This window comes from Zonotrichia albicollis, chromosome 7 (genome assembly GCF_047830755.1).
Source record: "Zonotrichia albicollis isolate bZonAlb1 chromosome 7, bZonAlb1.hap1, whole genome shotgun sequence".
In the NCBI taxonomy this organism is placed as follows: Eukaryota; Metazoa; Chordata; class Aves; order Passeriformes; family Passerellidae; genus Zonotrichia; species Zonotrichia albicollis.
Window position 1 is genome coordinate 30,489,938 of NC_133825.1, and position 26,652 is coordinate 30,516,589.

The window sequence follows — 26,652 nt, forward strand, 5'->3', positions numbered from 1 at the left end:
TGCAGGCAGATGTCACATACCCATTCCTTCCAAGGGAACCCTTCTGTACAACAAACACTACTGAGTGTCACTACAACTGAGTTTCCAGAAACTTATGCTTCTGTCCAACCATCTTATCCTGAAATAGCAGAACTACTAACATTTCCAGTGATGTGCACTACGAAATAGGAGACACAGGTTTTGGAGAGAATCTCAAGAAACAGGGTCACCTGCACAGAGCTGCACTAACATCAAGACTACTGAAGGTTGCTGCCATCTCTCTACCTTAGTTGGTGGCTGCTCCACTTTGAGATCTGGAGGGTTGGCCAGTAGGTCCCTGGCAAGCTCTACAGTCAAGCGGCACGCCTCGCTACTGTATCCGTGCGCATACAGGGCCTCTGCACAGGCAAACAGGACCTGCAAGAAGGAACAGATGGTCATGTTCAAACCACATCAGCCCAGCCTGGAGTCAGCCTGCTCAAACCACCTGTCACAAAGACTGAAAGCACAATTCTCAACTAACTTCAGCAGCAGGTATTCTCAGAGTCCTCCTTGCCTAGTCCTTCACCACCACTCCTTGAAGCACTCCCCCAAAAAGTTTTTTCTTACATGATTAAGTCCCATCCTCTCTCCAAGTGCTATGAGATCAGAAAATAGCTCAAAAAATACTAAACTTCAAATTACCACTGTTTCCATGCATTGCCATTTTGTGGTTATTACAGGAATAAGACACAGTTTATTTAGACTGCTTCTCCTTTCCAAAGCATTTCTGCTTAAATGGTTGGATTTACATTTTTTTTTCTGAGCATGTCTCAGTCTCATTTTTAATTTCAGATAATTTTTGCCTTTTCCAAGGGTGAGACTAAGTGAAAAGCACACTGTTTTGTTTACATTTGTAAATGCTGGAGTGTGAGATGGGACTAACTAAAACTGGGACACACTTGCAGTTAGCACAGAAACAGGGAATCAAGCTTGTGGGAAGCAGACACATGCTGCCACTGCATTAAGCTTGTAGATACCTTATGACACAGTTGGTTATCACAACATTGTAATTAAGCACTTGATTTAACAACATCCTAGGTTAAGTGTGACAGCTATGAGGGTGGTGAGACCATGATTTATACAACATATAAAACTGCAAAACAGCATTTTGAACTAGATTCAACTCACCTCCATCCGGTTCTCCTGTTCCAGAGGCTTTATACCAGCAAATATATCCTGCTCCTCTTCAATTCCCCCTTCAGCTTTGTCATCATCTTCCTTGGCTACCTCTTGTGGATTCAGATAGTATACCTGGTAATCATCTTCCTCTTCTCCATCATCCCCTCCCCCTGCTGCACCATTCTCTCCCACTTCTTCAGGCTTCAGACTCACACCACCAGAGTTCTCGTCTGCAGAAGGTAAGTCATCATCGCCACTACCCATCTCCCCCACAGGATCCTTGGGGGGTTTCTTGGCCATGGAACTGCTCCTGAGAGTAGGCTCGGGTCCCTCAGAGAAGTACACTCCACCATCCTCCTCAAAGGCATCCCTGTAGCTCCTGCTCAGTGGACTTTCTGTAAAACTGAAGGTATTGCTGGCTTCTGCCCCCAGCGCCAAGCTGCTGTCATCCAGGCTCATCTCCGCCAAGTCTGGCTCCAGAGAGCTGTCCTCGCTGCTCATACGGCGTTTCCCACTATGTTTACTGGTCAAGCCTTTGCTCACCGGCAACTTTGCTTTGCTCACTGCAGTCTTATAGACAGCTTTGTCCCCTTCTGCCGAGAGCCGCCTCAGAACCCTCTGCGGCGTTTCAGAGACGACTTTCCTCTTCCCCGTGAGCTCCTTTGGACGGACGGCCGGCTCCTGGGGAGAGGGCCGCAGCCGGTCCCCGGGCTGCACACACGCTGCCCCGGGCTCCTGGCCGAGCGTCCTGCCAGCCTCACAGGCACTTTCTGCACACTGCAACCGGCAGCTCCTCTGTTGGATGGCCTTCACCCAACAGAACGAGTTCTTCTTGTCAGTGCTGCTATATGTAATCCCGGGAATGGGATAAGCTTCCTCCCAATTGAAGTAACAGGCTTCTACAGCTGGCTTGAAGCCTTGGAAGAGTTTCTCCAGTGATTTCTTGTGCTGACCCCTCTTAACGTTATCTATGACTTTCAGCTGCCACTGTCTGAGCTGTGAGCAAAGATCCCTGCGCCTAAGAGAAGAAAGGGGACAGGTTAGGAAGCAGACACAAAAAGCACCTGCAACAAACTACTACTTGATCTACAGAACACTTCCTTCCTTTGGCCGGAAACATCATCTGCTGAATGAAGTTAATGCTAAATACAGGCAGCAGTAGTAAGAAGACAGGCTGAAAAAAGCAAACAGATATATTAACAACTGGGTTGTAGACAGGTTCATGATCCAGAAACAAAACACAAAAATCACCAACATGAAAGCACAATACAAACTGGGAGGTTTAAAATAAAACACTGTCTGCTCTGTTTGCTTATCTGCCCTAAATAAGGTGTTAGTGATTTGAGTCTCAGCAATCTCAGATGAGTGAGATGAGTCTCAGAGTCTCAGTTCCATGGGGAACTGCCCTTGGAAACACTCATAGAACAGCTTGCAGCAGCTGTGAAACAGCCCTGTGAATAACTCCAGTTACGATATTCACAAGTACAACCTAAATAGCTGACCCTGGGAAGCACAATGACAGACAGGACCACCTAATCTCCCTCCCAGGCATTTACCTCTTTACCCTAATGGGCCTCTAGAGAAGCCAACAACTTAATTTAAGCTTTAGCAGGCCATCCTCAGGAGAACAAACTGTTGCAAACCATAGGGACAGCAATAATTGATGTTCAAGTAACTCTGAAGAAGCAGCAAGCTGGCAGGACTACATAGACTCATGATACACAGTTAGTCCCATGCCCACATATTACTATGGGAAGAACAAAACCGTTTTGTGTTTTCCAGCTCCAAATCTCACACAGGGCCAATGCACTTAAGCAAAATAGTCTAAATGGAGATCTAATTCAAGAGAAAAAGACATTTCTAGAAATTTCACCAGGTGTCTCAATCAACTGCCATTCTGTTTCTGCCACGCATTTCTCATGTATAATCCCAACACTTAAATCCTATCAGATTTCCTAATAAAAGTAAAAGGACAAGAAAACAAAATTAAAATTGAGGTGACCCAATTTAGGAGCAAAGGGTTCTATTGGGACAATAGGGACTAAACGAAATGGACTACTTATATTTGTCCACTCAAGAAATTAATTAACCAGGAAACATACTGGTTAAGAACATTATTTTCAGAAGGAAAAAGGAGCAAAGGAGCAGGAATACTCGGGAAGGGTAACATAAGGATGAGAACCTGTGAAGTCTCCTTGTGACTCCCTGTAAGGGGCTGGGAAGCACAAGAAGAGGGTCTTTGGAGACTATTCAAACACCAAGAGAATAGGTAATCAAGCAGGAGCATTTCAATTATTCATTAGCTCAAGTAGGAGATCTAAGCAAATCTGAACTGCATCAAATAACTCAAATGTGACTATAGATAGCACAACTTCATACGTTATTAAAATACTTTATGCTTCATACGTTATTTAAATGCTTTATGCTTTTTCTGTGTGATTTGATTGATGTTTGTGTTTATTTTAAGCCTCATTCCCTACGGTTTTTGACTTCAACTCCTATACTTAGCTACTTCATATTGTAAACTGTACAAGACAAAAACTGCATCCATTTTAATGTCCCTGATATGCCTTTCATAGGACATTTTATTAATGCTACACAATTCAGAGAAAGCTAATCCTGTTAACGTGTAATTGTTCTGAAATTACCATCCTGTTTTCATTTGTTCTGAGAAACTTCTGAGAATTTATAGCACATTAAACTAATCCAATACATTTTATACCCCACACTCTGCAGACAAGATGTACAAAACAAACTATTACGATGTCAACCACAGTATCTCAACAGGAGCTCTCAGTACCTCCTCTGCTATTTAACTGGTGCTAAATAAAGATGGTGCTAAATAAAGATGGCAGTGACTTACCAGAGCACAATATGATTTAGAAATCTGCAGAAGCCACACCATTTTTTCTCAGACAATTGAAAACACTGACTGAAAATCACACACTGGTGACACTGTTTACCAACACACTGCAGAGAACAACTCCTTAAGAGCACAGAAAGTAAAAACTGGTTCATCTCAAAATACACAATAGTGAATGACTGGGCTAAACAGAATTCTATTAAACTGCTGAATGGTTAAATATAGAAACCTTTAAAATTAATTGGTACCTGATGCTACCATTCAAAGAAATGCTCTCCACTGGGACACTAAAATGCAGAATTACACCCATATGTAAGAAAGGGCTCTCAGAAAACAAATTAGTCACACTACTTGATGTTGGTAAAAGTAAGCAGCAATAGCAATTAAAGTAATTACAGTGCTTTGAATGTTCCATAGCACACAGTCCAGAAGGACTAATGGTTGAACAGGTATTGAGGTAATAATACAAACACAAGAAATCTACAGGATGAAACTCTTTAGTGTGGTTGAGTATCACAGAAATTAAAGAGAGACAGGAACTGATTGTGGAGCTCACCTCTGTGGACTAATAGTTGGGTCGAGGACAGCCAGCCTCCAAAGAACCACCATCTCATCACACATGCTTGCACAAGCATGAGCAGCTACTTCTGACTGGCCATTGCTGCGGCCCGTGTGCCCGCTGGCACTGCTGTGTGACGCGGATGTTCGCACACTGTACCACCAGCCAGTTATCTGCAGAAGGAAAGGTTCAGTGAAGCTGTGCTGTGGCCAGCATCTCATCCTCTGCTCTCATTTGTCTCATAATCCCAAGGAAATGGGATCTGTAGTTAATACCAGGTTTTCATTTGACTCCAAAATAATTATGACCACTAAAGCAGTATTGGCTTATGAGAATTAAGGGCCTCAAAATTTCTCTGGTTAGAAGGCACATGCCCAAAGAACAAAACACTCACAGGACATTCATTTCCTAGAGGTCTTCACACTTGGAGAGAAAAAGTAAACAAATGTGATAAATGGAGCATTTCCTTTCCCTTGCTTAAAGTTGAGGTATGGGATGGAACAATAAGGAAACTTACACCACAGTTTATATTACAGACTGAGGTCAAAGTCCGGAACTATCAAAAGAAATGGTTTCTTCTAATATCATTTTGACAAAATAAACGTACTGCTTCAATCCACCAAAAGATATATTCCGTGAAGATAACAAAAGAATCTGAGACTCTATCACACAACATATATATTTAGTTTTTATCAACATGACAGCTTATACATGATGTGCTTTGTTAAAAAAAAACAAACAGAAACAGAACAACTGTAAAATAAATCACCTTGATTGGGAAGAAATCAAATCAAATACGCTGAACAAAAGAACTCAGAGTCTACATATTCATGATAGAACAACTGAGGCATTTGGGAAATACAGCGTTACCAAGACATCACTAAATCAGAACAAGAGCAAACTGTAGCATCCTTTCAGTGTGGAGAAGCACCTGCCTACAACGCACATAGGCTATGAAAATAATAAATGATAGAATAATTGTATTCAGCCATGGATTGTATAGACACAAAGCACCAGTTACTGGCTCTGCCTGGTTCCTCAGAACATCCCTACACTCCAAGCAAAGAGATACCTGCTCATAGTTGAGGCACTGGTCAGTCAGAATCTCCAGCAAAGGAGCTGCGTTGCTGTCCCGCCTCTTAAACATCTCCCGCACAATGGACAGCAAGTTCCAGATTCCTTCAGGTTCTCTCCCTCGCAGGGGACGCAGCAGACAAGCCCACTCAGCAGCAGCTGGGGGCTCAGTGGAAGACAGATACATTGAATTCACATCACTGTACATAAAGCAGAAGAATAAGGAGAAAAAATTAAATCAAGCAGAGTCATACAAAATCCTGAGTATAATCTACATCCAGGAATATATTTGCCCTTCAATGGCACAGACACGAGTAACCTAAAAGACAGAATGCATAAATAGCTAAAGAACACCACACAAGCAAAATATTGTACAAATACAGTCTGCTCTACTGAAATAACACTGCAGAAGCTACACAAAAATACAGTCCAGAAGAGTGACCATGAAACTGAGCATCCTTCAGTCCAAAGCATACAGGCTATATGGTGAATGAATTTACAGATCACATGAACATCACACTTCAATGGGAAATAGCTTACCTGAAAACAACAGGAGTAGGCCCACAGAATTTATGAAGGGTTTTCTTTATGTTGTCACTCAGAGTAGATTCATCTAAGTACCAGGTGCTTTGATCTGATGCAGAAGGTCCAGCAGTGGGATCTTACAAATGAAAAACACATTAACAGTATGCAAGCTTTGAAGATACTTTATGTGCCCAACCACAGAGTACACAGGCAGTGCTACCCAAGTTATTTCACCCATTGCTGAACACCCTATTCAGAATTACCTTTAAATGTTACCATAACATTACCTTCAACATTAGCAACATTAAATTAGCAGATTCTTCTTGACCAGAAGGGTAATGCAGCACTAAAACAGGAATGCCCCAACATCTCTGGTAACCAACACTTATGTAAGCTATCCCAAATCCCAGCTAACCCAGTCTAGTGTCGTAAACAGCCCAGTTTTAAGCAGGAACTTGGGAGACGTCCCCTCCAATTGACATTCCCAGGAGTCTATACTTAATACCAAATTTTAAAAAACCCACTTTGTTAGAAAGTGCATTGCCTGATGCTCCCTTCCTCTGCAAGCACTCTGAGGTGCCCCTTGTTGTGCCATATATACATGTAGGTGCCAATACTCATCCCTTTTCCTCTATTTTCATGTGTAATCCAAGCTACCGGGTAACAAACCAGTTTAGAAACCCAAAGCAATGGAATAATTCTCTTCCTATCTGTGATACAGATTGCTGAAATGAGAAGTATTAAAATTACCTGGGGCTCCACACACTGTGTTGATGGCAGTAGACTGAGAAGATAACAACTCATCCAGCAAACGCTGAGCTGTTGGAAGAATCTGAAAACATGAAGCAAACTTTGAATATACACAGTATTTTTTATCCTGCGACACCCAGCCAAAGATCATGACTGAAGCACTCTGGCAACTTCAAGAGTATGGAATCCAGAGCTACATTTTCAGAAAGGACGAGAGAGGGTGCTAAAGATCACACAACAGCCACCAGCTGTGACACCTCTCTCACAGGCGCCATGAAAGGCTCACTTTCTGCAGTCACATCCTAAGAAATAAGCAAAAGCATCACAATTTATTAACTCATCTCTCATTTCCTGAGGAATAGGAGCCTACAGAAAGTAGATACTGCAACTAATTTTGAGAGTTAGGGAAGCCACTGCTGTCAAGGTCGCCATTTTCCTGTACTTCGAAAGATCTTTACTTCTTGTTCCTAAATCATTTGTCTAAAACCCAAGCAAACGGGAGCAGGGGAGCAAACTATAAAATACATGTACACATAATTTTTGGAGTAGACTTTAGCTTATTTACCATACAGTTTGCAAAGGGATTCAGTAGTAGATTAATGCAATTTCAGCACTAAACTGATCATAACTTCTGGACCAGCTCAGAGCATAAGCAGAGAAGGTTCACACTGATTGTAAAATCCTATGTAGGTATATCCTTAAAATGCTATTTTTGAAAGAAAAATGCACAATTAAAAGAGTTTTTCCCCATACACTAAGTCTGAAAGTGTAGATCCTTTTAGCCTTTAGTATGTATGCACAGAACACGCAAATTGTTAATCCACATAATTAGGATTAAAATTACTTGCAACAGAATGTCTGATATCCCCCAGCTCTCTCCATACAACAGCTGAGGTAAAAGATCACTCTTACTGTAAAGAAAGGCACATTCAGTACACCTGTCTTTGCAAATAGTACAGATACAGCTCAAACAGATGGAAGAAAAAAATGCTTCATATTGATATTTTACATTTCAATCACCTAAAGAAACAAATTCAGCATTGAGCTATTTTGTATTGTTTTCCCACTACTACATATTTTAAGAAAATTCACAAGTCTGGGCAGTGTCACACCTTAAGGCTGAAGTACTAGGGACCTGCAGTTAACCTCCTTCAGTCTTTTTTGCTAAGATATTCATGCTTAATTGGAATAGGAATACTGGGTTCATAAGGGGAAATAGCTCTTGGGCTAGGAACTAGGTTATGAATTCCAGCTGCTTTTCCATTATTTTCCTAGAAAACAGCTTCTACAGAGATTCTGACAAGCATCTAGCTGCATTCCTATAAACCATCATTCTCTTACACATGAAAGTAATTCAGCATTATAATACTGTATCATGTCATTCATAAACTGGAAATAAGGATAAAATAAAATCATGTGTACAGCCCACTCTAATTTTACGTCATGTAGTCAAAATATGGGGTCCCAAGGAATTAGAGTATCTATCTCCACCCAGAAACCTTGAAGACCAGGAATAAGACTGTTGAAAGAATGTGGGGCACACCTTGCCTTTTTAAAGGAAATACACAACATAGGTTAAGACACATCTCCCAATAAACCCTAAATTTTTCTGTTGGGCAGCATTCATCAGGTTATCTAGAAAAATTGTAATAATTAATTAATCCAGATATCCCTGATGCACAGCTGGTACATGTGACCACAGGAGAAATAAACCCTGCAGAAAGGAGCAGACAGACACAGAATTATCTGAAAGCAAACATGCCAACTCACATGCCATTCAGGGAACAACCACTACCACTACTTTCAAAGCCCTGCCCTATTAAGCACCAGACTGTACCATAAAGCTTAGTCTGAGGAGAGAAAAAAAAGCTTTGCTTGTTACATAATGCATCAAGCACACTACTGGAACTCATTTCTCAGCAACAAGAAAGCAGGTTTTTTTCTATCACTTTCATATCATGCAATTCCTCTATTTCCTCTCCTAAGAAGATTAGTATTTCTGTAGGAAATTTACAGGATATTTTAGCAATAGAATATCATAGTGTCCTAAGCACAGCACCATAAGATGAATTTTAGGCACATGCTTCCAGTAATCTAACTCCTACTTAAGAGGAGTGTGTTACAAATGCACTGCTGAAATGTGACAGATACCCATGCAGGCCAGTTTTTCTCAATCTCCTTTAGCTGAACCAGCATAAAAAAAATTGCCAAGCCCTTGTAATTTTAAAGCAGTCATTTCACAATCACTTGGGAATTCTTGTCTATTTTGTGCAAACATTTTAGGCAGATGATACAAATGACCTGACCCTGAACAACACAGATATTTAAGGAATGAGAGAGTAGACTTAGCCTTTGATTAAAAAAATGTTATGCCTATTAGACTGAATGATTCTTATGAATCATCAAGAAGTCACACTGGAGGAAGTCAAAAGGTTACCAGTTAGGTGCATTAGAAAGTGCCCACTTAAGGCACATACAATACTTCATCTGGGTAGTTCTCTCCACTTAGCTAACCAAACACACAAAAAAGAAACAAGCTGATTTGGGCTGACCTAAGTTTTCAGCAATCATGAACTGATGTTTGTGTTTGATCTTTCACAAGCTTAGCATATATTCATGCTGATATGAATAGCCACCACTTTTCTTTCTCCTTTTGTGACATTTCTAATCTTTCACTTGGCAACAGACAATTGTCAAATAATAGAACAGCAAAACTGAAAAGAGCAAGAACTGAATGCCTTCCAGCAGCTCACAACTGAATAGCATAACTGGTTATTTTGCAACAAAAGACATCACATAAATTGACCCAGAATAAAGGTAACTGCATTTAACAAGTGTCATTCAGATGATGGTCCCCACTTACCTGCTGTGGAAGTTCACTGATTAGGTACTGAGCAAATTTTTGCAACTGGTCTCTTTGTAGCCGAGACAAAGACTCAGAAACAGGTGCTCGTAAGCACACTGCAGATGCCTGAAGAAAGAAAAGGAGACACAAACTACCATTAATGAAGCTGTGTCCACCAAACTGATGGAGTGTCACAAACACTTGCTATGCTGATGCATACATACCATGCTTGGTCTTGATGGCCAATTATTTTTTCTCTGAAATTATGTAGCATGTTGCAGATAAGATGCAAATAAGCTGTCTAGGCTTTATAAAAACTGGTTTTAAGTGTTTTTTTTCAAGGAAACTGATGTAACAGCTGTGCTTAAGATCTGTTGTTGCTAGCAATTGCAGAAATACTGGCAGAGACTTCACAAACAAACCTCTAGGACATTATCCCTTAAGCTTCTGGCAAATGAACCAGCTCTGTGGGGGACTGTTTCACAGAATCACCACATCTCATTTATCTCTTTAGAGTTTCTTAATTCAGTCCAAAAGTCTCTTTCCATATCTTAGAACAAATTAGATTATAAAAAAACCTCACCACTAGCTTCTTAACCTTTTTCACTCTACGTAACAAAAATGTCCCACTTAAAATTTAACCCATACACAGTCAAGAGCAGTTTGATAATAAAGACACTTCTGATATTATATTGTCTACATAGAGCAATATACCTTCACTTGTAACTTGCTAGTGTCAGAAGTCAGTTTATACAAACACAAGAATACTTTCACTGTCACTTTTCAGGCGCAGAAAGGATTGGAGGCAAAAGAATGATTTTTATCTTACACAGGGTCCAAACTTTGAGTGTAAATAATATAAATGACAATTTCATTTTTAGCCTCATTCTCCATATCCACCTTTTAAAACTCAAACTAAACATTCAGAGTAGAAACTGTTTTTTTGCCAGCTGTCCAGTCTTAAATACAGAAAGTATACCAATATTCTGATTATTTCACAAGACTATAAATTTAAGCCAATTACACTTGTCCATTGTGAAATACTAACAAGCTTCAGCAGATTATTAGAACTTATTAAAGAATCTAGAGTTGATCATAAGCATGTTAGCTGTAAAATGTTCTGTGACAGCAGAAAATCTTCTGTTCTTACCATAATCAAAACTTAATCCTTTGTGCTTCTCAGCTTCCCAAATTCAAATGTATGCAAGACCAAACTCTCAACTGGTTGTATTTCATGTTGATTCTACACATTTTCAACTGAAGTTGGTTAGGACATAAAATGCCTACTTTTTGCTCTATGGAAGGCTACATAGAATTAAAGCAGTCAAATAAAAACATAAACCTGACTGCTTGAAATCTTCAAGTCAAAATGACAGTTACCTCAGTAAGTGTTAAAATGAACTGGTTAACATAAAGGCCAACAGTATTCAAAATTACTTTCCTTCTGCACTCTGATCAAACAACATAAAGAGTGAGCTTTCAAATCCTGTACTTACAAAGACTTTATTAAAAGAAACTATTCACGACCTTCCACTCTTTTCAGAGATGAAGAAATAATGAGTGATTTTAGCATTTAAATGAGAAATAGGAAGGGGCCAAAAAGCACTCGGTATCTACCCTTAGAAATCTGCACATTACCAAAGACAGTCTGCAGTTTAGGGCCTCACACAATTCAGCCTGCAGACCGCAACTGAGCAGACATCTGCCCAATCTGTAACCAAAAGGAGAGTCAAGAGCCATTTCCCTAAAGAGAGCGTGTGCTGCACAGAAGTGCCCTGAGGAGCGCCTGGGAGGAAGGAGGGGAAGCAGAGCTGTGCTGTGAGCTGGATGCCTACATTGTGGATGCGGAAGAGGCAGAGCGCCACGACGTGCGCGCACCACTTGGCCCCGGCGCCGCAGGTGCAGCTGCACGACGTGATCCGGCACCGGTCAAACATCACCGCCACGTTGTACGCGCCCTTGGGGGGCACCATCTGCGGCGGCACCACGGTGGCACTCAGATGGAAGCCTGTGGAAATGCACAAGTGCAAAGTTACTCTTCAGGTATTTGGGGAAAAGGTTCAGTCAGCACAGAAATACAGGTGTATGCTATTTAAACACTGAAACAATATGTCTGGCACCAACATCCACATAAGGATGGACATGCATCTAGAGTCTCCAGTACTTCTTTCTTCCCATCCAACTGTGCCTAAACATTAGCAGAGAAGCATAATGTGTTGTAAGAGACTCCAACACAGCAGCTTGTAACACATAAATTAATTTCTCTTATTATTAAATAGAGAAAAGCAGAAGCGGATAAAGTCATCCCTGAAAACGGTCAGGTTTTGTTTACAGGGTCAAAGCTAGACTATACGTACACATTTGAGGCATAACCTCTGTGCTAACTCTGGCAGTAGTGCAGAACGGGCCAGGTGACTTGTTCGGAATTATTTCCAAGTCAATCAATTTTCACAATTTCAAAGTGAACTAAAAAAGGCAGTATTTAACCTGAACACTTACTTTACTTTGAGGCTCCAGAAACTACCCATTTGTCATCAATTATGCACCTCCTTGCAATTCTGTTAATATCCATTTTTTACAAATCATGACCGCAAAAAAAAAAACCAAAACCTCTTGCTTAGACTAAAACAATGGAAAGGAGAAATTTTAGGAATAACACTTGAATCTAGCCCCATTAATCAGTGACCATAAACAAATAAATTATGACAAAGGACTTTAAGAAGGCTTAGCTTCATGTAAACTCCTGAACAGTGCTTATGAGTTGTACTCATAATGCAGCTTCCTCTGGAGATGTTGCTCATCCGGAGGGACACGTATGATCAGGAAAGGGCCAGCAGCAGCATGGATCTTCTACCTGTCTTAAAGGTGCCTATCAGCAGTTAGTAATCCTCTACAGCAATGAGTATCAGCCTCAGAACCTTTCTGCTAATCTGGAATCCCGTTTTCACAAAGCACAGAAAGCACCAGGGCATCAAAGTCATAACCAAACTTCAGTCGAACAGTCTACCTTAAGTGGAAAAATACGTCTTGGAATAGATAATAGCTTTTCCATCATGAGGACAGTAGTGTGGATTGATAATCTACTTCCACAAGTTTTTATTATGATATCGTGAGATTATAAAAATAATGGCGTTCAGGAGTGTACATGACCTACTAAATTTATTCCATTTAAAATAATGTGCATCATTCTCCTCAAAATATAATCCCCATACCAATACAAATTTGCTCTTACCTTGCTTAACCTTTCTATTTGTCCGGTTCACCACAATTCAAATCCTCTCCCTGATGGGAGTGATTATTTTGATTAGTACACATAAAGCCACCCAAATTCTTCAGCCATTTTAGCAATTGGAACAGAACCAAAACAAAGGAAGGCATTCACACAAAATTACTGCACTGCTTATTACCAGATACAGTTCTAATTTAGGTTCCACATTCAGTTAATACAACACAAACAGTTCAGCTAGTCCTTCTGTTATACTAAAAGCAACTCAGAGCAATGCTCTGACTTTCACATAAGAAAATTAAGCATTGCATGAATCAGAATTGTAGCAACTCTGTTACACTGCAACAAAAGAAATATACAAAAGGTGTTAGACAAGACTGGATTCCAGCTCAAGCCCCTTCCATGACATTCCTCTTTGTATACGAAGACAGTTAAACGATAATGCAACAAGGGAACAACACTTAAAAAATGAGACAAAATTTAAGGAGCTTAACATGACATATCACAAGCTTCAAATCAATCTGTAGCTTGACAAACATGTCTGACACAATGCTAATTCAAGGAGTACTACCCAGTTAATTCTTTTGCAACACCAATCTTGCTGTACTTAACAATTGTTTGTGGGGTGGCACAGGAAAGTATATGAGGAAAGCAATCTGGATTATAATTAATGGTTTCTTTTACCAGGAAAAATTAAAAGAATCACAGAATCTTTGAGGTTGGAAAAGACCCCTAGGATCATCTACCTAAGCATTAACCTGGCACTGCCACATTCACCACTAAATCATGTCCCCAAGTTCCACATCAAGTTATTGCAGCATGGCTTCATCACTGTTGTGATGTAGCAGCAGCTCTGATGCCCCTACAACAGTAACAGAAAACATACATCTCTGCTTAGAATTCAGGAACTTTTGGGAAAAAAGGGGGAAAACGAGCTGAACAAAAGCTTTTACATGGAAGGCATTTTTGGACAGTTGTTTGTCTTAAACCAAGACAGCAGAACCTCTAAAAAGTGGAGACACTATTGAAGGAAAAGCCAAGTTAGAACCCAAAAACTAAACCTGCTGCTGCCTTCCTCAGCTGTTAAAATGAAACTAAGACTATGATAAAAAAGAAGTCTCTGAAATCTACAACGCTCCTGTTTAAGAACAGCAATAATGTCTTCAGTGCAACAATGTGGATGTATGACTGCTACAAAGAGAATGGAGGGAGAGGTCTACAAAAGCCAATTCCATGTGTATATACAGTAGAAAGCTGTAAAAAACTGGGGGTTTGAAATGTAGTGAAGAGGTGCTACTGTTCAGAAATCACAGATATGGATATGCATGCAGACAAAATGACTAAGATTATTTACGGTTAAAAAATAAATCTTAGACTACAAATGGAAATGGGACAAGAAGAGCACAAAGCACAAGTCAAGATTTTTCCTACTGAATACAGTATGACAACACACTGCTCAATCCCTCTCCAAATCAATTCCCCCCTCAAGGGCTGCTTCTTTTCCTGTGCTTCCTCTCCCATTTGTCAGTGCATGAAACTCAACACTTCAACTACACAACTTAAAATCCTTTGCAGTGGACAACTGAAAATATATTCACCCCCATCTCTGCTGCCCAGCTTCTGGGCTGCTGTCTATGGAGAAAAAAAAACGATAAGATACAATTCCTCTCCTAAGGACAATGCAACCTCACTATTTAAACAAAGTTTCTTCCTTCCCTTCCACACACATAATCCTTTGTCAGGAATCACAGTTGCTTCTATGTGTACTTGATAAGTTTTTCCTCCTGTATCACTCCCCATCTCCTCTTTCTCCCTACTCTTCTGCTCCCCCAAACACAGGTTCTGCATTAATATTCTCAGCCTTGTTCACGTACATTGCTTTACACCTCCTCACCTTTTTAATGTATTACTGAAACAAGTGCTGATCACAGTCTTTTACTGTCTATCAAATATTTTGCTCTTTTCCACTGTCAAAGTCCCAGGAATCACTGAATTTCAGCAAGCTGCTTTTAAACTCAATTTCTCTTCCTCAAACATTTGGCTTCCTGAAGTTTAGCAGGTTCCTTAGAGGCTTCTCTCAGCATTTCAGTCATGACATTGGAAGATTATTAATGACCTCAAAAGTCAGTTTAATCCTATTTAGCAAATTTTCCAAATTCAATGCTGACATTCCAAAATTACTATCTGGTCCCACTGACACTATGCAAGGTAGTTTTAACTCAATCTGACTTAAGTACAAGGAATCTCTTCACTTCCATTCCAAGAATTTCTCCTATTGCTATTACAGTAGACACTGGCCTAGGCAATACCCTTTCAGAAGCTTTACCCTGTATTCAGGTAACAGTTCAGCAGTCTCTTACACTTTGCCTATCTCAAATGCCATCTCTTTCTCTTTTCAGTATCCCCAAACCTTTATAGCACCTGTCACTTTTATTCACTTTCTGAGGGCTCTTTACCTAAATTTATTCATTTCCCTCATCGCTGAGAGTTAAGTATTCCTGGTTCTAATAACTAAACAGGCCCACAGAAGCTTCTATCCCTCATCACATGAAAATATAAGAAATTTCCTAAACTTCCTTCTTAACATTATACAGTTTTTTATATTATCATTTTTCTTATTAGAACAGGCTTGGTTCCCACATGCCAAATAATATTCTGATTCTGAAGCTCACACTTGCAGGAAAAAAATCTGCATGGGATTGACACAGTCCACCTTGACATACTAGTAGTACCTTTATTTCACATAATGCCTTCTGGTCAAACAGCTGCCACTGAAAAAGCTATCTCAATATTCTTCTTTGCTTCAAAGGATTTAATGAAAAAACCAGAATCCAATTCTTGTATAGATAAAATTAGCATCTATAGCCAAAATACATGAAAAGAACGAGACAGTAGGAGAAGCTACAAAAGCTACTGTCCAACAAGAAGGATTTCCATCTGCCAAAATACTACATGAATAACTGTACAATTAATAACACTCTTTTGTTACAAGAATAAACCTAGCAAACTTCCTCTGTGCCAAACAGGTACTTTAGGCATTGGTCATTTGATCGGACAACTAGAAAGTCAAGCTCTCTTTAGCAATGAAGAATTTAAGCATTATGGAGAAAAAAGTATCCTATACAGTTTTTTGGAAAATGCTAAGACACATTAAGGATCAGAACATTTCTGACCTTTCAGTCCATTTCACAGCTGAGCTGGTTGAGGCCAAAATAAAACAGCATTTAGCTCAACACATTACAACGAATACATTTGGCAGGGAGTTTCAGCTAAGATGCCAGAAAAGCTTGTTTTGAGACACGGTCATTGCACTGCTGTCCCACTGCAGACATGATTTTGGGACTCTGAAGTGTCTGGAGACGTGGAGCTGCACTGGCCTTACCTATCTGGAGAGGGTCCTTGACAGCCCTGACCCGGAAGAGCTGCTCCCCTCGCTGGAACTCATCGGCACTGCCATTCGCCAAGCACGAGTACAACCTGCAAGACACAAACAGAACCTGTCAGGACCATCTGCTTTTGAGAAACTTCACAGTATTATCCTCTTTGCTGACTTTTTCCTCTGGCTTTTGAAAAACCCTTGCTATCTTGAATAAAAAGTCTAGGTCTCTCCTGCCATTTCCACATTACAATTCAACCTCAAAAATCATTAGTCTCTTCCTAACTGGGTTTGTGTATAGCCACCAGCAGTTTTAGGAATTTCCACCTAAGCCTCTGAAATACATATTCATTCATAGTCTAAAATTAAGCCTTCATATATTATAGTATAGTTCAAGGTCTAATGTTAGCATGCCACAGTAAACACTCCTTCTAGACTAATTATCTACATGCTCTTGTGAGGTTTTTTTATATCTGTGATCATCAGAATAATGAGCATGTACAACCAGCTGGCTTGCTCTATTCCCTAGCAGGTGATCTTACATCAGTACTTCTGACACTACCTCCCCCAACTGATACCTGAACCTTGGACAAACATATCCAAGAACTTTCAGCAAGATTCTTTCTGAAAGAGTGTAGTATCACTACTTTGCAACAGAATTCTGAATGCACAGTTACATGAGTAGACCTCCTATAATATAAAAGCTTAGAAGTAGATCTAAAGGCAGAAAACCTTTGACTATGTAGTCATGTAGTTAATGTGGAAGCATAAGAAATATAGTGATCTGACTATATCAATTCTGATCACTGATGTATTCAGCAAATTCTGGTTCTCCTATCTACACAAACAAAAGGATTGCACAGCACACTGAGCAAACCCTCTTTGACAGTTTCTGAACCCAGTTAAAGCTCTGACTCCAGCAACAGGTTCAGATAGGAAAGATGATTTTGTAAGACTAACATAAGGACAAAACTCCACAAGCTAGCCTAGCCTACTGTTAGCCAAATTAAAGGAAGCATTTATTTTTTTATCCTTTACACACAGAACCTAGACATCTACATGGTTTTCCTGGCACATATGCGAGGCAACTCACCCCAGAATAAAACCTCATATCACAGCATATCCCACAGTAATCTATCCATGTATTACAAAAGGCACACGAGAGCCACAGAAGCACCAAATATACAGGACATCAAAAGGACAATGATTTTCCTCAAGTGAACAAAATATTTTCTTAAGCATCAGTGAAAAGTAAATAGTATTTATTACCTGATATCCTCCTCATTTTCTGGGAAACTCCAGAAGGCAATTCGAAGCTGCAGTTGTTCAGGCACTGGAGGATAAACTTTCTCCACCACCTCAAATGGAATGTGAAATGCAACCTGTTTTGCAGAGAGTTCCACCAATGGGATCACCAGCCCATCTAGAAAGACAAGAAACAAAACACAATTAGCCATTCAGAGAACAAAACTTGTGAGAGGCTAAACAGGTCAAAGCTCTTCCAGCTTCTCTTTTATCTCACCTCTTCCCCCTTCTCTTTTATCTCACGTTAAAGACCATTTTTGACAGATAGTAAAGTCAGCACAGAAATCTTCTGAAGAGTTTTGAAGAGCTGTCTCCCAACTCTATGTTTGTTTTCAAGCACTCAGGGCACCAATCCCAAAAAAACCAGTCCTTGGCCAAAAGAGCTGCATCAGCCTAGCAGTTTGTCTCCTGCCAAAACTGACATTGTTTAGAAAGACTTAAGGTAACTGAGTTTTTTCCCACACATTTCTGTCACAATGTGGCAGTGACATCCCGTGAATTCCAGTAATCTACACAAAGAATTAGTCTAACATATATGAACAAGCAGCAATGGAATGGTTATCCAAGAACTTCAGTGTTGACTTTTTTTGACAACACTCAGTATTCACCTATTTACAAGGTTTTTATTTCAATTAGTATTTGTTGGTTTATTTCCTTCACCACCACCTTTCATATGATATCTGTCTTTATACTTCAAGTGACTTAGAGAAGCAACTGGGGATTCACGTGTCAGTGCAGTGCTGACTACACAAAGCTCATGAGGATCTTAAGGCAGTAAGAGCTTTATATAAATATATTTAACCATCACCTTTCTACCAAATGAACTCCACTTTTTATGGTATTTACCCACAGATGAAGATTTCCTATCATCTGGCTATAGAACCCTCATGTTTCTGCTTTGCTCTGATCCAAATTACACTTGATACAAAATGCCAGGCTTGTCATATCTGCAAGTACATACATCCCTGCTGTACTGAGATCACCTTCTGACCCATCACTACAGCAGCCTTGATTGCCCCATCTTCCAAACCCTGATGCCAAACCCCTAATTAATTCAGATATTCAGTGTTATGTCTCTTTGCTTCCCTCACCAGCCACTAAAACACCACTGGAAGCCAGGACACAAAGTAACCTGGCATTCAGCTTCCCCTCCACATGGCCTCCAGCCAGCATATCCAAGGAAAACTTAAGCCCTGATGTCAGTAAGCATTTTCTCACCCTCTGCCTAAAGACACCCTCCAGTCCCAGCAGCTGGGAAAGACAGGAGAGGAGAGGGCTTTAAAAGTGCATGCACACAACAGAGCAGCCAACATCTCCCCCAGCACTGAGCAGACCCAACAAGCAAAAGGATTACATAAGGATGGAAAAAAACCCTCCGTTTTCAAACATCCACATTTAGGATTCTTTTGCAGTGAAATTAGATTCATTAGTAACTATTCCCTTCTCCCGGATAGTGTCAGTCTTTTGCCTTCAGGGTGGGTTCTCCATCACCAGTGATTTTTATTCTATGTTATAGATCCAGTCTCTATTTCACAGTGCTATAATCCCCTTCACAAATGTGAGAGAAGCAGATTATAAAAGGAGAGAAATTGGAAAAAGCTGTGCCCCTTTCTCTACAGCTAGCAGATAAACAAGCTTTTAGCATAAAAGTAATTTCATTTCTACTTTTGACAACCAAAACAGGTGTAAAGCCTTTAATGAAGTCACTAAAAAATATACTGCTTTTAATTAGTCCCTAAAAAGTGTACTGTTTCTAATTAGTGCAACACAGTCAAATTAATATCATACCTGCTGCTACAGTAGTAGTAGATACTGCAGAAAGTCCAAATTGAGGCACTTTTGTACTTGAAATTATTCTGAGCAATGAAAGGAGAGGTATTTTGCATGGTTTAAAATGCACTTCTTCTATAGAGGTACTCTACTCAGTTATCTCATTACACAATACTCCACAAGCTAAAAGGCTCAGAAAATTCTGTCAGTATTGACTGAAACACCTGTACATTCTTTTGAGAGCTGCGAGCCTTCAACCTGGAGGGTATTCCTTTTTACCATTCCCTTCTATAAAGATCTGGTGCTGGGTATGAAGGTTAGATTAGAAATACAACATGAGACCTCATCTGCTCCAGCACAAGTCTAGCACAAGTCAGCCAGCTTGACTGTAATAACTGTACAAAGTAAGGTAAGGTAAGGCTGACTTTGCACTGAACCCATTCATTAACTGATTCATCAGCTGTACTGTGCCAGTAGTAATGAGCAGAAGACAGGTGGCCAATTATGTGGCATAACTCAGAGCACACAGCTGAAACATCTTGGGAATAAGGTGAAAGCAGTAAAACCTGCAGGGGAAAAAACCAACCATCTTACTTATAAGATCATGCACAGTTCTAAAGTTCAGAATTTTTAACAAGGAAAAAAAGAGATTGAAAAAATAGTAGAAATTAACTGAAAAGTAGAAAACAATTTGTCAATCATACTCCAAGGGTGTGTGAATTCACACTAGCTACCCTGGCACACATGTAAATGCCAAAATGAAGACATTAAACTGCCCTAAGCTTCAAGGAGGTAGTCACCCATGTAGCCAAGGTGAGACAACCCTACCTGCAACATGGCTCAGAGCAGTCTTAGAGGGTCTTTTCCCTTTTTACTCCTGTAAAGTCAGCTGGACAGTGCTACTTTGGTGCTAAAACTAGACTTCAAATGCTCTCATCTGAGTCCCAAACTAAGAGAGATCTATTCAAGAAGTTTATTTCTGGATACACAAATCTTGGGTTGGTGGATTTATACCTACTTGTAGGTAGATTCATACCTACTTGTATCAAGAGGTATTATCAATAAAACAGACAAAAGGTACTCTCAGGTTCTATAATAAATATTTTTAGCAAAGAAGAAAAAAGGAAGTCCGCTAGAAAAGTAAAGGAGAAAGCACCACAGCTTCTGCTCATAAAGCAAAAATATGTATAGGAAGGAAGATTTCAAATTTAATATTAAAAAAATTAAACAGCAGTGAAGTTAAATTCTTGAAACAAAACTATCCAAGGGAGAAGGTAATTTTAAATTGTGGAGCAAAATTGGCATGAATCACTATTTGCTCTTGGAAGCAGACATGACCCAACCAGAAGAAAAATCACATTTAAGATCTTGGAAGAGTAGAGTCACAAGTAAAGCATAAGCAATCTGAAACAATTCTCACAGGCTAAATGACCAAGAAAACCCAGGTCTGGAAGGGATTTTGAGAAGCCATCTAATCTAGATCTCCTAACTAAAATGCAAGATCAAGCATATCTGAACCATTCTGAATAAATCACAGCTCATTATTTACCATCACACAACATGGAGCTTTCCTGAGGACTATTCTGCCCTTTTTGCTACTGTTTTGCATGAATTACAGGTTTGATTTTTATAGGCATTTTGTAAAAGCTGCAGCCTTGCATAGATGTAATTATTCCTGCTGGAACAACAACAACAACAACACACCTGACCCCAAAACAGCCAACACAAGCTGTGCACACAAACCTGCAATTTCACCAGCAGAACAACTTCTGTGCCAGCAGGACTTACCACACAGAGATGAATGTGTAGCAGTTGCTTAACCTTTCCTATTAGAGAGTAGGCTGTAATAAGGTGCAGCCAACAATTACTCATAAAAACAGATCATGTTCAAAATGATGCAGCAGTAGTCCTTCAGCACAGTAACCGAAAAACAGAGAAGAAACAGCTGGAATAATCAGCAGAATAGGGACCATGAGAATACAGAAGAGCTATTAAAACACAACAAAGAAAAAACAACTGGGCTAAACACTGAATGTATCTGTTATCAGGTTATTTCCATTGAGTTACTTTCATTTGATACACATTCTAAAAGTAAAGTGTACATGCAAGTGACTGAATACAATGCAAGAGAACAAAACTCACAGCAAGAGATGAGACACAGTACAAAGACAGGACATTGCTTTCCCTAACTTTAGAAAAATGGCATTGTAGGCTACATTCTCTTTTAAGAGATGAGTCTACAGCTTTGATGTTACAGCAATCCCTGGTCCCTATCTGACCTTTTGCCTCACCTTTCTCCCTGGCTTCACTCCTAAATACAACAAAGAGTAACAAAGTAATATAACTATACACAGAACAAGAAGATGAAGAAAATTAGTGAATCACCTGTGATATCAAAAGTTAGTGAGAAGAACAGTAAAACTAAGAGGAAATATGCAGAGTTCAATCTTGACTGGTGAAGGAGGTATGGGGAGGGTGTTACAAAATCTGTTTTACAAATCTCATTTTAAAAATAGTAAATAACACATTGCTTTTTACAGGATTTCCCATGTAGAAACATAAAACTGTTGCTGTAGAATGCACACACAGGATTTCTGCTTGTTTAGTTTAACTGCCTGTCACTAAAATGCCCCTTGGCTTAAGCCAGTGATACACTGTCTCTCTGATACCACTTAAAATCAAAATGTGCTGAGAATTCTCAAACAGGCAAGCAGAGGAAGCATTGCATTTAATCATAACACACATAAACCAACTCTTTAAAAAAATTTGTTTTCTTACTGTTTTCTGTACATTTCCATCTAAAATTCTGCTGTTGGTTTTAGTTTATTCTCTTGCTCTTTTTTTTTCTTTCTAGAAATTTATTCTGAGTTGATGTCTTTAAGAAGTAGATGCCAGAGAAATACAGTCCTTCAGGGCTCAGACCTGGCAAGAAATATCAGAAAACATCACCTTTGTCTTTAACTCTGTCATACTTGAGGGTGAATGCTGTGAATGTATTTTTAAAACAGTTTCCCAAGGTAAACATTGCAAAATGAAACACAAGCCTTTTAATTAATTTTAATTAAAGATGTACTTGTTTATTGCAAATAAATTATATCTGAGGCATTTAGGCCATTTATACTTCTTTTATTTTACCATACAATCAACATCTTACAAAAAGCAACATGTCTATTAAGAATAGACAAAATCCATCTCTGAGCTGCAGATAAGCCACATAGTATGTACCAGAAGCATTTTGCAAAAGTCTGAAAATAAGACACTTTCTCTTGCTTCAAAGGTATTTCTCATGCAAAGCTCCATCCAAAAGGCACGTGAATTTTAGTTCCCTACTCAAAGAGGTGTTCATTAAGAGCAGAACCGATAAATGGGTCACAGACACACCACCACAGCTGGCTTTCTGTCACACTAACTTTTTGCCTCGCTAAGTTCCAGCCCTACAAAGTCAACAAAAAGGGAACATCAGAAGGGTTGAACCAACATCCTTGCAGCCCACATAAGCAGTAAGGGTCACAAGACACAGTTCTGCTTCACACGTCTGCTTGCTGCTCTGTGGCTTTCAAGCACAGACGTGTGAGAGGAGTAGTGAATACTTACTATACAGTTCCCCAAATTTCAGGCAACATTATTAAAAAACACAGCCCATTTACAATGCACTAGTATATCATATACAGAGATGATGGAATATTAAGAGCATCCTTGAACAGTCTTAGGATTACAATCCTGGGAGTAAATCAGACTAAGTAAATTAAATTAAGGTTCATGGTCCAGTCACAAACAGGACAGCTGTGTTTTCAAAGAGACAGAGGAAAAGTTCTCCACCTAAGTGAAAGAGATTTTTCAGCTACTCTGTGCCTGTAAGACTTGGAACACAGGAAGTACTGAACCACAACCACCAAGCTCCAGAAGAAAACTAAGTACTTAACATAAAAACACAATTGAAATAACCAACATAAACTTAAAAATTTGAAAGAAAGAGAGGAAGCATAGAAGTAACAAGCACTGAAAACAACTGAAGTACTTACCTTTAAACACCCATACCAAAATGGGTCCAAGTAAGGGGAGAGAGGATTTGGAATAGAAGAGTGGAACTAAATTGAACACCATGAGAAACTTCCATTGCAAAGGCTCACAGATGAACTGCTGGAGCAGCTCTGAAGCTATACCATAGAGCAAGAGACAGATCAGCTACACATATGCTGAGAGTAGACCATCCAAAGAAGCACTGCAGATCATGAAGAAAACCTGACTCAAGATGGCCTCTCTCAGGCCAGTACTCAGATACTTACAACTAGGGATTCATTTCTCTTCAAAAGATCATCAATCTCTCAGCTGCAAATGATCCCTTCAAACCCCACAGCTGGTCTCAGTGGTGCTCAAAGAGAACACACTCATCACAGACTGCTTCAGCTCAGCTGGAGATGCTGGGCTCTTACAGCAGCCCAGCAGGCACAAGGACTGAGCAGGCACCAAGAGGAGGAACCACTTTCCTGTCCCAAACACAACACAAGGGAACAAAACCAACAGGCAAGCCAAGGGCTGAGGACCCTGAAGCTGAACCCTCCTGCACCAGAACCCGGCAGCTGAATGGACACAGGGAGCTGCAGCTGCACCCAGTCACAGTCTAGCTTGACTACAAGCAGAATGAAGCATCTGAAAACCACAAGACACAAGGCAATATTCAAATATTGACTCCCAGCTGTCTTCAATTAGCTGGTTTCAATTCCCCTGTTTCAGATTAATAATTCCACGCCATTTTGTACAAAGGGAAAAAACCCACAACGCTCCTTTGTAAGAAAAACCAAGCAAACCACAGTATTGCTAAAAAGTATAAGCTTTTCTTTCACAGGTTAAGGAAGCTAATGCAAAGATACAGGCTCCTGATTCCCCAACTATTTGTGCAGCATCAATCTTAAGAAAAAAAGCAACTTCTTTACACTAAAATACTTGCAGTACCAAGCTATAATAAAGTTTCAGCTACTTGTTTCTCAGATAATACACACCCCAAACAAATTCCCTGCAGAACACCTCAGCACTCACAAAGCCAGCTGCAACAACAAATGGAGAACAACAGTCTTTGGTGGAATTCATCTGTGTGAGTTTTTCACACACTGTGACAGATCAAGAGGGTTAGACAAGACAAGAACAGGGATCGAGTGATGGAGATAGGAAGCTACACATCCTATTCTGATTTACTGTTAATCAGCACTTGTGTTACTTGCTCAGCACACAGACTAGAGGGAACATTCTGACCTGAGGGCTCCCTTGGTTTTGTTTTCTCTTAATGTTTCTGTACTTTTAAAATATCCACATACTCATGGCAAGCAAGCACAACTAATCAAATGATCTAGCAAAAGCAGCAAGGACAGGACACTGTAATGCAACCCTCAAGTATTTCAGGCAATTAGCCACAGGAAAAACTCTAAAAATATGGTTTTATCCAAGAGGCTTGTATGGCAGGATGATATTCTCATCATGGAAGAATGAAAGTATTTATATACACACACATATATACACACATTTTTTAAAAATCAAAAAACATATTCATAGAGAGAACTAAGTGATCAACAAATGAGCAAAACACTCTGGAGAACAAAGAGACACTTTGAATCACAGGTACACTAATTTGTTCACAAAAAGAAACCAAACAAGAAACTAGCAGGATTATTTGGTTTTATTTTTCTGTCTATGCAATTCACTCATTAAATATGCATATTAACCTTCTTACTGCCTGTAAATAGTGCAGAACTCTCAGTTAAAAATTCGGGCTTTTCTAAAATTTACAGACAAATCTGCTCCTCTTATTTGCTTTTATCTTTCTCCTTCTCCATTGCTACTACCCCCATAAGCTGACTAACAGCACTAAAACCCTAATGGGATCTGTGTTTACAAGACCTTCTTATATCTCTTATTTCCTCAGCGAGAGTTATGCAACTCTGTCTGATCACATAAACATTTTGCAGCAGTAAAATAACATTGAAAATTATGTCAATGAGTTGCAAATGCAGAGATGTAAGACCATGTTGAAAGCAAAAATAATTTGGGTGAGGCCTACATCAGCCCTAAGCCACACAATGACATTTTTATGTACAAAACAGTTGAAAAGATGAATAAGCAACATAATTTTTTCATTAGCATTTAATGGGTAACACTGATGAGATTCATAGCCACAAACCATTAAAAAAACCAGATCCCAGATGGGCAGATTACAGTCCAGAGTAGGAAACTTCACACTTAACTGACAAACTGCAGCACTACACAAATTCCATTACAGACACCACAACATTTTAAGAATGGCAGATTTTCTAACCCAATGCAAAAAGGGCTGTTTTATCACAGGAGGGTGTCCAATTCACCCACAAAGTCTCTGCTACCTGCAGCAAAAGCCACAGCAGTCAAATTTCATCTGAATTCAATTTCTGAAAACTGCTTAACACTACATCACAAACAGCTCCTGTGTGTAAGTCAAAATATTGAATGGCTCAAATTATCTTTGGTTGCTGGATTTGGATTTCCCTTCAAAATGAGAGAAGTATATTACTTGGCTGACAGCATATACATATCTCCTGGACTCATGACTTCTGCCTCCAAGATTAAGATAGTTTAGGAAGCTATAATTACTTCCTTCTGTAAGGCAGGCCTTAATATACATTAGAATATCAGAAAAACACAAGCCCTGTAGAACTGCAGAACACAAATGATTGCAGATTTGGAGGGCTGTGTGGGTGGGGAATCTTTTCAAGCGTCAGTAGTTCTAAATCTGCTAAGGCTTGCAGCTCCCTTCTGCACATTTCTGACAAACCCACTCCACTATGGTTTCTACATTCACTCTCTGTATGTATTCAGAGTTAAAAAAACCCATAACTGAAAACCAACTGACTAAACTTTGCTCACCTGAGGAGAAATGACATTACCACAGTGTTAACACTGATCAGAGAGACTGCACCTCAAAACAGCTTTTGCTAATGAACCTGAGCACCTAACAGAGGAAGAATGCCACACTCAGCACAATTCCTGCTGTTTTAATGTCAGACTGATTTAAAACTATTTTATCTTTAGATCATTACTTTTAAAGTTATGTCTTTAAGCATTCCAGGGTCATGCCAATTCCTGGTAACACCTTCACTAGATTTCATGAGTCAAAAAAAGCCCTAGAAGAAAGAAAGCTGGTTAGGTTTTACAATGGTGAGCAGTAACTTACCAGAGAACTAAGAAGATGCAT

General features: G+C 39.6%; 1 protein-coding gene across 2 annotated transcripts in view; it reads right to left on the minus strand.

Annotated features, from left to right (window-relative positions):
• Positions 1–26,652, minus strand: part of ZSWIM8 (zinc finger SWIM-type containing 8) — a 59,568-nt gene that overhangs the window by 22,813 nt on the left and 10,103 nt on the right. For both annotated transcript variants that reach the window (XM_005481447.4, XM_005481446.4), the window contains exons 2-11: positions 17,628–17,781; positions 16,365–16,459; positions 11,592–11,764; positions 9,775–9,882; positions 6,912–6,993; positions 6,177–6,297; positions 5,635–5,836; positions 4,560–4,735; positions 1,150–2,158; positions 265–396 (exon numbers count right to left, since the gene is read on the minus strand). In XM_005481447.4, coding sequence (XP_005481504.2) covers positions 265–396; positions 1,150–2,158; positions 4,560–4,735; positions 5,635–5,836; positions 6,177–6,297; positions 6,912–6,993; positions 9,775–9,882; positions 11,592–11,764; positions 16,365–16,459; positions 17,628–17,781 — 2,252 coding nt within the window. The remainder of the gene's footprint in view (positions 1–264; positions 397–1,149; positions 2,159–4,559; positions 4,736–5,634; positions 5,837–6,176; positions 6,298–6,911; positions 6,994–9,774; positions 9,883–11,591; positions 11,765–16,364; positions 16,460–17,627; positions 17,782–26,652) is intronic.